The sequence below is a fragment of the Podarcis melisellensis genome, assembly GCF_964234715.1.
Source record: "Podarcis melisellensis genome assembly, chromosome: 12".
NCBI lineage: Eukaryota > Metazoa > Chordata > Lepidosauria > Squamata > Lacertidae > Podarcis > Podarcis melisellensis.
In genome coordinates, this window is record NC_138544.1 from 36,698,739 (window position 1) to 36,710,928 (window position 12,190).

A 12,190-nucleotide genomic window follows, 5' to 3' on the forward strand; every position below is an offset into this window, starting at 1 on the left:
CATTTCCAGTTTGCAGAAGAGCTAGCCATTGCATCTTAAAACAATTGTGGAGCCATCTATTTGGCATGTGTGTGTGTGTGTGTGTGTGTGTGTGTGTGTGTAACAAATTTATTTATTTGATTTTACATATTAAAATTTGCAATCATACCACAACACCTTCCATAAATACAAGATTCCCATGAATCTCTGGACTTCCCTCCTCCCCTCTGTGGGTCCCGTTATTAAACATTTTCTGCTGCATCTTTATAGTAATCCAGATCTTTTCATATCTCCATTGTATCAACAGTTCTCATTACATTACAAGTGTTATTGCAGTCCTGCTAACGATTTTATTTGTTTACAGTGGTCTCCAAGGTAAATTATAAATTTACCCCATTCCTTATTAAAATCTTGGTCTCCCTGATTTCTCCAGTCATTTTTGCCATTTTGGCATAGTCCAGCAACTTGACCTGTCATTCTTCTCTGCTAGGGACTTTGTCTTCTTTCCACCTCTGGGCTACCAGCATCTGCACAGCTGCTGTTGCATACATAAATAATCTCTTCTGTTCCCTTAAGATTTCCCTAGAATTCCTAATAGAAAAGCTTCTGGGTTTTTTGTAAAAGTTATTTTAAACTTTTTCCCCAGTTCATTATATATCATTTCCCAGAATGCTCTCTCTCTCCTTTAAACACTTTCATAGAGCTTTGACATCTGTTGGAGAGATCACACTGAGCCCTAATAGCTGTGTTTTGTATTCACTCCATATTAATGTGCAAATCTGGTTCAAGGGCTTCTTGAACCAGATTTCTGCTTGTGATACACATGACTAGTTGGTCTTCTGTGCCATAGAACTTACATTTTTTTGTTTTTGGTTACAGATACCAGCAAATTTTTAATATATAACGTAAACCACAACCTTTGTGTTCGTGTACAGTCTGCAAGCTATGTCACTACCAGTACTTGCAACCATGAAAGTGATGAACAAAAATTTAGATGGATTTCCAGCCACCAGCTGATGAGCGTGTCTTTGAAGTTATGTTTTGGAGTATCTTCAAAGGTTGACTGGACACCAGTTACTCTGTACCCATGTGACTCAACAAGCGATCTCCAGCGATGGGAATGCAAAAATGACACACTTTTCGCCATCCAAGGAGCAGATCTGCATTTCAACTATGGCAACAAAAATGAAAAAAGAATTATGCTGTACTGGGGATCTGGCGAATGGAGTCGGTGGAAGGTCTATGGAACCACAGACGATTTGTGCTCCCGGGGCTATGAAGGTAAATCTTCCTGGTTGTTGTTTCATTTTCCTTCTGAGTTGGCTACTTGAATCTTCAGTCATGTTGTTATATAAGCCAACAACCCAGCCAGATGGCTGGGGTATAAATAATAAATTATTATTATAATGCACAGAACTAAGAGCCCATACAAATAAAGTAACTTGCCCCTTTAGAGGTTTGTCATCCTAGGGCAGGGCTGCTATACATCAAGTCAATCAAAAAGTGGCTTCCTTAAAAAAGCTCAACAACTAGGATAGCATAATTATCTGAATTGTCCCAATAGGCAAGGTGAATTTAGCCACACATCGAATGCCTAAGTATAATGAAATGCCAAGCTGTAAGATCATTTCTGTCAGAATAGGCAACAAATGGTCACAGCAAGGGTAGCCAACATGGTGACCTCCAAATATCGCTAGACTACAACTCCCATCTGCCACAGTCAACCCAATTGGTTGATGGCCAGTGGCCAGCTAGGATGAGAGTTGGGGTCGAGCAACACCTGAAGTGTGGGTACCCCTGAGTTAGAGCATGACTCAATTGCCGTGTCCAATTATATGAACAATAGATAACATCTAGGGTAAGGCAGAACCAACGTGCAAATATCCAGTTGTGGAGATGTTCAAAATGTTATTAATTCCCTTTTTAAAAAGAAAAGCAAAGCACAGATGGATAGCTGTCTGTCATGGATGCTTTAGCTGAGGTCCCTGCTTTGGACTAGATGACCCTTGGGATCCCTTCCCCTCCACAATTCTATGAAACCTCTACCCAATTTAATATTTGCAAGTGATGCCAGGTTTGCACTTGGATGTGTCATTGAGGGGAAGTGCTCAGACAGTTCCTCTACTTTGTGACATCTCGGTGTCAACCTCAGGTTTATGAACCAGGGCATCCCAGCCAGTAACCATGACAACACGGAGACAGGAAGAGCATCCAAGCCATATTCAGTCATCCTCTCTCTTCCCTGCCTCGCCACACCCTCTTCATGTGATTATGAACTGTAGCCTAGCTCCCTCCCACACATCCCCGTCAATAATAATAATAATAATAATAATAATTTATTTATACCCCACCCATCTGGCTGGGCTTCCCCAGCCACTTTGGGTGGCTTCAAACAAAATATTAAAATACAGTAATCCATCAAACATTAAAAGCTTCCCTAAACAGGGCTGCCTTCAGATGTCTTCTAAAAGTCCAGCCCTAGGGGAGAAGATTATTTTCCCTCTCAGATTATTCACTTCTATACCTTTTTCCAGAATGTGGAATAAAGTGAAGGGATATAAGCATAAATAAAGAGCAAGCAAGCAAACAAGCAAACAAAGAAACAAACAAATAAATGAAATAAATGAAATGAAATGTCTCCCTCTAGCCTGCCTGTCTCTGGTTTTGAACTAGGGCAAGGAGGCATGTTTGAAATAATAAAAAATCTCTAAAAATAAAAGAAATAAGAATATTGAACACAGATAGGATATTCAGGCCTATAACGGTATGGTTGTTTGCTAGTTGGGTTGCATAGGCATCTGTAGACTGCCTTCCTACATATGAGCTTTGCACACTTTGTTCTAAACTATTTCTGGCACTATCCCATTTTTAAGGAATAGCTTTTTACATTTGCCAAAGTGCTTTAGTCTTTTTATCCCTGTGAAAATGCTGTAAAGTAGACCGCGATACAATTTGAGCCAAACAAAAAAGAGAGCAGTGCTTGTATCAAAGACTAAGTAAGGTATTAAAGATGAACAAATTTATTATGGACTTTAATAAATAGGTTAAAGTCTTCTTCATAAGGTGCACCATTTTGATAATCCACAAAAGCTTATGGAATAATGCACCTGCTAGCTTCTAAAGTATTACACAATTATTGTTCCGTGTCTGCTGTAAGCCATGGCTAGTTGGCTAACACTTTGTCTTAAAGTATAGCAGAGTAATGGTATACTTGATTACTTTATTACTGGTTCTTTTATTGCTTTTACACTTTTCTCTTCCTCTTTCTTTCCAGACACGTTCACTCTGAACGGCAATGCCAATGGAGCACCATGTGTATTCCCTTTCCAGTTTGATGGTAACTGGTATGCAGAGTGTACAAATGCTGGCAGGTCCGATGGCTGGCTGTGGTGTTCAACTACTAGAAACTATGATACAGACAGGAAATATGGCTTTTGCCCACTGAAATGTAAGTTCTGTAGTTGTTTCTTAAGCCTGGATCATGAAATGTCACTATCTAAGGCCGTTTACACACCATATATTCAAAGTACAGTTGCACCTCGGTTGTCAAACGGAAGTCGCTTCAGCTTCCGAAAAGGTTCAACAACCAAGGCGCGGCTTCCAATTGGCTTCAGGAGCTTCCTGCACTCAAGAGGAAGCCACAGAAGTCGTGTCAGACGTTCGGCTTCCAAAGAACGTTTGCAAACCAGAACACTTATTTCCGGGTTTGCTGCGTTCGGGAGCCAAAACATTCGAGTCGCCAAGTCGTTTGGGATCCAAGGTACGACTGTACATTGCTTCTCCCGAAGAACCTTGAGAACTGTTGTTTACATCATGGAGCTGCGATTCCCAGCACCGTTAACAAACTCTAGTTCCATGATTCCTTGGTGGACGTTTTGTGCCTTAAATATATGGCTAAATGTGGATGGCTAAAACCACTATTTTAATTGATCATTTAGTCAATAAAACATACATAAATGTGCATATTATTGAACTGTGAAGATAGGCAACTTTTCTGAAAAGGGCAGGGATGTAATGATTTAACAAACCTTTTTTTGAGTTTTATTTATTAACTTTCTTATGTTACATAGGTAAACATTATCATATTACATCACAAGGCTTATTATAATATAATTTTCAGCATGTATACAAAGTTTATATACAAAATTTATTAACTAAAGAAAAGAAACAAGGACAAAAAACTATTCCAAAATTATATATGTGCCAACACTTTGGACTTCCTGTCTATCCCATTGTATATTCCTTTATTACAAATGAATATGATTTAACAAATATTAACTGCTTGTTCCTGCCGGGGTCCTGACTGGAGCTAGGATGTCCTTGTGCCTGTTATCTGCAATTGGAGAAAAGCTTCCATTGTGGATAGCAAGGGTGGGGGGAATGTGGCAATTTCTATCAGGACCATGGTGTGGGCGAAGGGTTAAAAGTCAATGCCTTTAACAAAAAGAAAAGAAACACATAAAGGCAAAATCAAAGAAGATCACATGTCTGACTGTCCCAATGTCAAAACTCTGTATTTTTCTACAGAGCCCTAGAACAACTCAGGAGGAATTTTCCTATGAATCTTAGCACTATATTATTACAGTCCCACCACTTGGAGTCGCATTGTAGCTTGTCATTGCATTTAAATATTTATATATATCTTTATTGATGTTTAAAGCAGAAAGATAACAGCTAAAACTAACAGGAATGGCCAAACCTATAGATCCAGCCAGCTCAGAAAGCATTCTGTGTCACTGAGTAGAAGTAATTCACAAACTGTCTGGCTCAGTAGAGACCACAGGAGGTGAAGATTTGACAGAACCATCCAGACAGGAACAGGAAAATATTATTATATACTTTAGATATCTATTGTTTGAGAGGGCATGTCCAAGCTACCTTAGTAAAAACAAAGCAGAAGTCACCTACCACAAATGGGGTGTTCCGGAAGTCCCTTAGTTCAGTTCTGAAAATACTTATAAGTCTATGTTAATTTCAGGGCTATGGATTCAGACTTTATAAGTAAATAATGCTTCTTTCATTTTGTCGTAATGAACATTGGAAGCCTGTCTTTATTTCCCCCTATAGCTGACGGAATGGACAAGCTGTGGAATACAGACCATTTGACCAATGTTCAGTACCAGATAAACTCAAACGCTGCTCTAACTTGGTACCAAGCGAGGAAAAGTTGTCAGCAACAAGGTGCACGTTTGTTGGGAATTACTGAGTTACATGAGCAAATGTATCTAACAGGTAAGTTATCCATGTGCATGGATATTTTGTAGCATGTCATATATTATATCCCAAATAAATTAAAGTGAAAGACTTGAAAGTTGCACAACAGAACTTGCATTATCCCCATTCCTGATCTCTCTGCATAGATCTTATGCTTCTACTATGCCTGTCCGTTTGTCTTTACGACTGAGAACTCTGAAAAAGCAGGATTCCCAATCGCACAGAAAGAAGTGTAGCTATATAGTTCGGCTGGTTAGTGTGTGGTGCTGATAACGCCAAGGTTGCAGGTTTGATCCCCATATGGGACAGTTGCCTATTCCTGCGTTGCAGGGGGGTGGACTAGATGATCCTCAGGGTCCCTTCCAACTCTACAATTCTATGATTCTATATAATATCTAGACATGAACACAATAAGCTGAATGTGTGAAGGCTGAGAGTGGCGATGGCACTCCTAGGTTTTCTGCCTCCCCTGTGTGCAAGGTAACATTTGAAAAGTGATCTTGTAGCTTTGCTTCATAAATGTCAAAAGCAAGCTCTCCTGCTTAAGAACCCTACTTTTGCACTGCCTTATCACGGCAATGAAGAAATTTAAACTCATGCACCCAAACTATAGAGTCTTGTTTGTTGCTTTTCCCCCCAAAAAATATTCATTTTATAACACAAATAAACACAAACAGAAAAACAAACAATACAAACAAATTCTTGTCTTATTCTTATTTTTCCTAAACCTTGTTAGGTGGGCTTGTTTGTTGCTTGACTGTCTTGCACATACTGAGCAACCGATTTGCATTCACAAGGAACTATTTGCTCAAGCCTCTTTTCACATTTTCAATTTCAATGTGAAACGATCAGATTTATTGCTTAATCTGTGAAAACAGATGCCCCAGGCAAACTGCCAATACTCTCTGCTGTGGGAGTCACACTTCCTGACACCAGATATGTATGAACAGGTTGTGGAGATTTAGTGGTGAGCCAAAAGTACTTTGCACATTTTAAATTTTACTTCATGTATTTGATCACCACGATCCAGGAGAGTGCGTGCATGAGACTCATCGCAAATGCTTATTTTCTGCAAGAACTTGGCTCCATCTTGTCTGGTTCTTCTTGTCGTAACCATGAAAGGCAGGTCTAGAGGTAGACTTACCAAATTCAGTAAGGTGTTGTTGTGCCCACAAAGGAAATGTTTAGCAGATGGTGCTTCTCCCTTCTTAATGCTGCAGTGGTAAAATAAGTTTTCGATTGCTGAAATTCTCCTTCGCTCTGCAACTTTGATGCTCATCCTTACCCACTTACCGGTACCTGTAATTACTACTGCCTGTTGTGGAGTCCGCATTCCTGAGACTGATGCCTTGCTGTGTTTTGCATGCTCATTCAGGGTTAACTTCCACTTTGACTACTGAACTCTGGTTTGGTCTTAACAGTTTGGACTCCAACCGTGGATGGCAATGGAGTGGTGGCCATCCTTTCAGATACCTAAACTGGGCACCAGGTAATCACTGTTGTTTGGGTGTTTATATATTCTAAATGCACTTGTCTTTTCAATTTTCCTCATATCTGTTAGTTTCCCCTCTTTTTTTGCAGTAGAGAACAACATCAACAGCAAAAAACCCCCCCACAATTTCAAATGTCCCTTCCCCACTAAGAGTGCAATTCATGATGCCCCATTTCATCTTCTCATCCTGAAATTTTTGTTTAGATATCCAAAACATGTGTTCTTGGGTCCAATATGCTATGGCCTTCCAGATATGTTTAGCTATACATACCATCATCCTATCACTGGCCATGATGACTTGTGAGGAATCATTCATATGTTCATTACAAATATAGGTTGAAGGCCTGAAATCTTGAGGCGAAACACTGAACCGAGCACTTTTGCCGTGAGCAAAATTGCAGCCTGGATCAATTAAATGTGCTGATCTGATTACTGAGCTGACTTTGTGTAGTAAACGCCTCTTACATGCCCGTTGGCTACAATGGAATTTTGTAACGAAGACCTTGAACTCTGTAAAGTGAATATCCTTCTTATTTGTGCCCGTTTCTTAAAGGGAGTCCTTCTCCAGAGCCTGGAAAAACCTGTGGAACATTTAATCCCAGTAAAAATGGCAAATGGGAAACTCTAGAATGCAGTCAGAAACTTGGTTACATTTGTAAAAAAGAGAATTCCAGTCTGAACTCCATCACTATTTCTTCAGGTAGGTTGATGAATAGAAGTTGGCAGTAGGCTGATGAAAAAAGGGAAAGGTTCAGATGTATTTTGGAGCTCTTTGAAGAGGAGTCTTCAAAACTCCCAGTTCTTGAAGAGGATAGTATTGTTTTCTGTTGTTTCAAAAGGGTCTATTGGCTGCGTAACACAGGTGTCTACACAGTCAGCATCCCTAGTATGTGCAAGCATCTCAGCTATAGCTTTGACAGCTCCTGCAACCATCCATGAGGAACCTTCTTCTGCCCTTTCAACAGTAGCAGCTGCTTCCACTTTCAATAATCCATCCTCTTCCTTCAGTGGTGCCTCCTTCTCTGTGCTGGCAGCCAAGGGCTTCTGCATGCTCAAAGTCTTCCTTATAAACTGGCCCATGGCTTCAGGTTTATTTATTGCTGTATTCTCCAAAGAGAACATGAGAGGAAACAGAATGCAAAGTATTTTATTTTAAAGGAGTCTGCGGTTGACGAGACAATTCTGGGTCCCTTTATGGTAGAGCCCACCTGAAATGTAAGAACGTGTATGTCCTCGGCATCAGAAGTTTGAATTTAAAACATTGTATTTACATTTCATTGTGAGAAGGAAGCATCCAGATTCTAGACAGCTATGGCAGCAAATTCCATTATCTGTAACAGAGACGCTGACATTGAGAGACAGGAAAACACCACTTTGCTCTTAAAAGCACATTCTGATAAATATCCCTGTGTGCTACGCCAAAGCGTTGTCACAGTTTCCTTCCACTCCCTTTCAGCATTCTACGCAAACATGCCCAGGTGTTTCCTAAATGCATTTCTACATTATTTAAAAGATTTCCCTGCTCCTTTTAGCGACACAATCATTATATTTATGAATTAAAGTGGGGAGCTTGTTTAGCAAGTTTCCCTGCTGATGCACCTGTTTATCAATAGTGTGAGAAACAGACTTAATTTACGTTGGTTTGCAAACTTGTGAAGGAGGCTTAGATCGCCAATATTGTGTGTGTGCTGGATTGGGAACTAAAAGGAAATCTTTGAAGGAAGATGGGGCTTAAGTGATGAGGAAAAGGTGTGTGTATATAAACACACCTAGGTAAAAGAAGGTAAATGACTCCTGGATGGTTAAGTTCAATCAAAGGCAACTATGGGGTGCGGTGCTCATCTCACTTTAGGCCAAGGAAGACAGCATTTGTCCACAGACAGCTTTCTGGGTCATATGGCCAGCATGACTAAACTACCTCTTATGCAACGGAACACTGTGATGGAACACACAGAGACGCCATTTGTCTTCCCGCCACAGTGGTACCTATTTATCTACTTGCACTGGCGTGCTTTCAAACTGCTAGGTTGGCAGAAGCTGGGACAGAGCAATGGGAGCTCACCCTGTCACGGGGATTTGAACTGCTGACCTTCTGATGTGCATGCCCCTAACATTATGTGGAATCTATACAGCATTGTGTGCATAGGTGCCTACTTGATCATTGTTTGTGGCTGTTGTTTTCCCAGAAACAAATGTGAATATTAAGTGTCCTGAGGGATGGATATCATATGCAGGCCACTGTTACAAGATTCACAGAACACCGGCCTTGTGGAATGATGCCTTAGCATCATGCAGAAAGGAAGGTGGAGATCTGGCGAGTATCCACAACGTTGAAGAGTACAGCTTTACAATTTCCCAGCTTGGGTACAGTGAGTATTTGTACATGGTATCTTAACAATTAGCATGTTTTGTGTAGCAACAGTAGTTTACATAACTGGCACCTGCTTTCATCCCATCTAGGGATTACAATGGTATCAAGAATTTTAGTGGCTATTTCGCAGCATTTTTCAACTCGGTAAAGCTTTCTTCTCTAGTGTGCCTCATTTTGTCTTTGATTTCATATGTGTCAGCCTAGCAATTTCTCAGGCTTGTAGGAATTAAGATGCATCTGTGGAGAGGTTGTTTTGCTTGAGGTACGACAATAGATGTAAAGCACTAAATGGCCTCGGCCCAGTATATCTGAAGGAACGTCTCCACCCCCACCATTCAGCCCGGACAATGAGGTCCAGCACCGAGGGCCTTCTGGCAGTTCCCTGTGAGAAGTGAGGTTACAGGGAACCAGGCAGAGGGCCTTTCGGTGGTGGCACCCGCCCTGTGAAACATGCTCTCTTCAGATGTCAAGGAAATAAACAACTACCTCACTTTTAGAAAACATCTGAAGGGAGCCCTGTTTAGGGAAGTTTTTAATGTTTGATATTTTATTGTGTTTTTAATATTCTGTTGGGAGCTGCCCAGATGGGCAGGGTATAAATTATTATCATTATCATTATCAATATCATTATCATTATCTGTAGTGACCTAATGAAATGTCAATGCTAAGTCAGTGGGAAAAAGATAAGGCATTGGCTCAAAAGGCTCCAAGGACTAACGCAGGGGTAGTCAACCTTTTTATACCTACTTCCCACCAATGCATCTTTCATGAAGGTAAAATTTCCTTACTTCCCACCAGTGCTTGATGGAAGGAGGATTCAGCTTGTGCCATAGAACTCCCTACCGCCCACCTAGAATCCTGAAATGCCCACTAGTGGGTGGTAGGGACCAGGTTGACAACCCCTGGACTAACGGCTTTGACTGGGCTGTGCCAATGCTATGATTTGGTTCAAGGGCAGAAAATGTACAGCAGGCAGTACAGCTGGGAGAGAAGGCTTGGCAGTGAAGGGCCATCACGCTGTGGCAGAGTCCATGCTTTGCATGCAATTCATTCCAGGCTTAATCCCAGCATCTCCAAGTATGGAGATGTCCAATGTCTTCTGTCTGAAACCATGCAGAGCTGCTATAATCCTCCAGATGTTGTTGGACTCCAACTCCCATCAGCCCCAGCCAGCATGACTGATGGGAGTTGTAGTCCAGCAACCACAGGAGAACCACAGGTTCCTCACCCCTGATGCAGATAATACAGAGCCAGGTAGACCAGTGGTGTGACTCAATATGAGGAAGCTTTTCTATCTACCTCAGCTGTAGAGAAAACACTTTCCTTGAACAAAGTGCCAGATTCAAAGCTTTGTATTGTCACCAACAAAAATAAGGTAGCAGGTGCTGAGGAAGACAACTTCATTTGATCCAGGAGAGCTGCTACAAGTCAGTGATGATAATACTGGGCTAGATAGGCCAGCAGTCTGACCTGGTATAAGATAGCCTGCTGGAAGGGATTGCTGAATAAGATATCATGCTCAGTGGGTGGTGGAACATCAGAAACCCTGAACAACTTGTTAGCATTCTTCGTGGGTATAATAATACAGTGGTACTTCGGGTTACATGCGCTTCAGGTTACATACGCTTCAGGTTACAACTCCGCTAACCCAGAAATAGTGCTTCAGGTTAAGAACTTTGCTTCAGGATGAGAACAGAAATTGTGCTCCGGCGGCGTGGCAGCAGCGGGAGGCTCCATTAGCTAAAGTGGTGCTTCAGGTTAAGAACAGACCTCCGGAACGAATTAAGTACTTAACGAATTAAGTACTTAACTTTCTGTGCTAGCTGGCTGGATCCTGTGTCTTGCAGCATAATGCAGATGTGGTGTAGTGGAAAAATGAGGGAGAAGACCTTGTTGCAAGAACAAACAGGGAGAAAAACATTATGTAAGTGTCAGGAATGCAGGACCAGGAGCAATGGAAAATCTCATTTAAAAGCAATATCTCTGTCATGAAGCAGAGGTTATAATGACAGTAGGTGCCAGAAAAACCAAACAGTGTACTACATTCTGCTTGAATGTTGAATTAGTCAGAGGAAGTCCTGTGTACACATCTTGGCAGCACCATCTTGTTCTTAGTGATTCAGGTCAGTGGAAAGGAAACACCTGTTATGTTTGGGCTCGGGTTCAGGATTCAGCCTCAGTGGTGACATCTCTTACAGTTAAGGGCAAGAAACTCCATGAACACACTTTTAGCTATTAACTTGCCGCTGGTTCTTCAAAAAAATAATATGGTGACAATTGAATATTGCTGGATGTAGCCTTTTTAAAAAAAAATATTGGGAAACTATCATTGAAGAGCAATCCATCCAGCCTACCAGTTCCATTGTTTCCCGCTTCATCTCTGCTCCTCTATCTATGGGTATGCATGGATATATGTACAGAGAAGGTAAGAGATCATTGCAGGAAATCAGTGGTCTCTGCATGTCTCTCATCCAGCCCATTCAGTGTCCCTTCATCCCTCTGTGCAAATTCTCATGTCCCAGAGCATTGTCTCCCCTTCCTTATAATTTCCCTTTCCTTGTTGCTACTGCTCAGTGGCGTGCGGTGAAATCTTTCATAGGGGAACAGTTAGGGCCAGAGGCACCAGCTTGCAAGGGTGATTGGGGTGTGTGTGCTGATGTCATGCCCATGAGAATCGTGCCCCCTTTCCTTAAGTTGGGCAGAAACTTCCTGGGCTCTGGCAGTATGCTGGAGCCCTGCTGCCTCCTTCTTAAAGCTAGGCAGGCTTTGGGAAGGTGGCGGGAGGGCTCTTGGGCCCATTGGAGCATCACACCTCTCTACCTAAGCTGGGCTTTGGGAGGGAGGTGCCCCAGGAACATTTAGGGGACTAGCCTAGTCCCCCTAGTCCAATGCCTGTACGCCACTGCTACTGCTTTTGAAATCTATATTCTGATTTATTCATTAACCCAAGGCAATTTCAGAGTTAAAGAATGATGCGACCACACTAAAGTACTATCAGTAAAAGGTTTGAGATACAGCAGACACTTTGTCTAGTGTCCCCAAAGTTACCTCAGTTGGTTACAGTGTGGTGCTGATAAGGCCAAGGTTGTGGATTCGATTCCCCATATGGGTCACCTGCATGTAACCCTTAGGTT

General features: G+C 41.6%; 1 protein-coding gene and 1 long non-coding RNA gene across 2 annotated transcripts in view; one reads left to right on the plus strand and one right to left on the minus strand.

Annotated features, from left to right (window-relative positions):
• LOC309353444 overlaps positions 1-12,190 on the minus strand; it is a 162,835-nt gene that overhangs the window by 66,564 nt on the left and 84,081 nt on the right. The window lies entirely within an intron of this gene.
• LOC309381061 (macrophage mannose receptor 1-like) overlaps positions 1-12,190 on the plus strand; it is a 46,482-nt gene that overhangs the window by 4,556 nt on the left and 29,736 nt on the right. The window contains exons 2-7 of the mRNA XM_081931464.1: positions 859-1,260; positions 3,254-3,427; positions 5,047-5,211; positions 6,569-6,682; positions 7,239-7,385; positions 8,872-9,054. Of these exons, the coding sequence (XP_081787590.1) occupies positions 859-1,260; positions 3,254-3,427; positions 5,047-5,211; positions 6,569-6,682; positions 7,239-7,385; positions 8,872-9,054 (1,185 nt within the window). The remainder of the gene's footprint in view (positions 1-858; positions 1,261-3,253; positions 3,428-5,046; positions 5,212-6,568; positions 6,683-7,238; positions 7,386-8,871; positions 9,055-12,190) is intronic.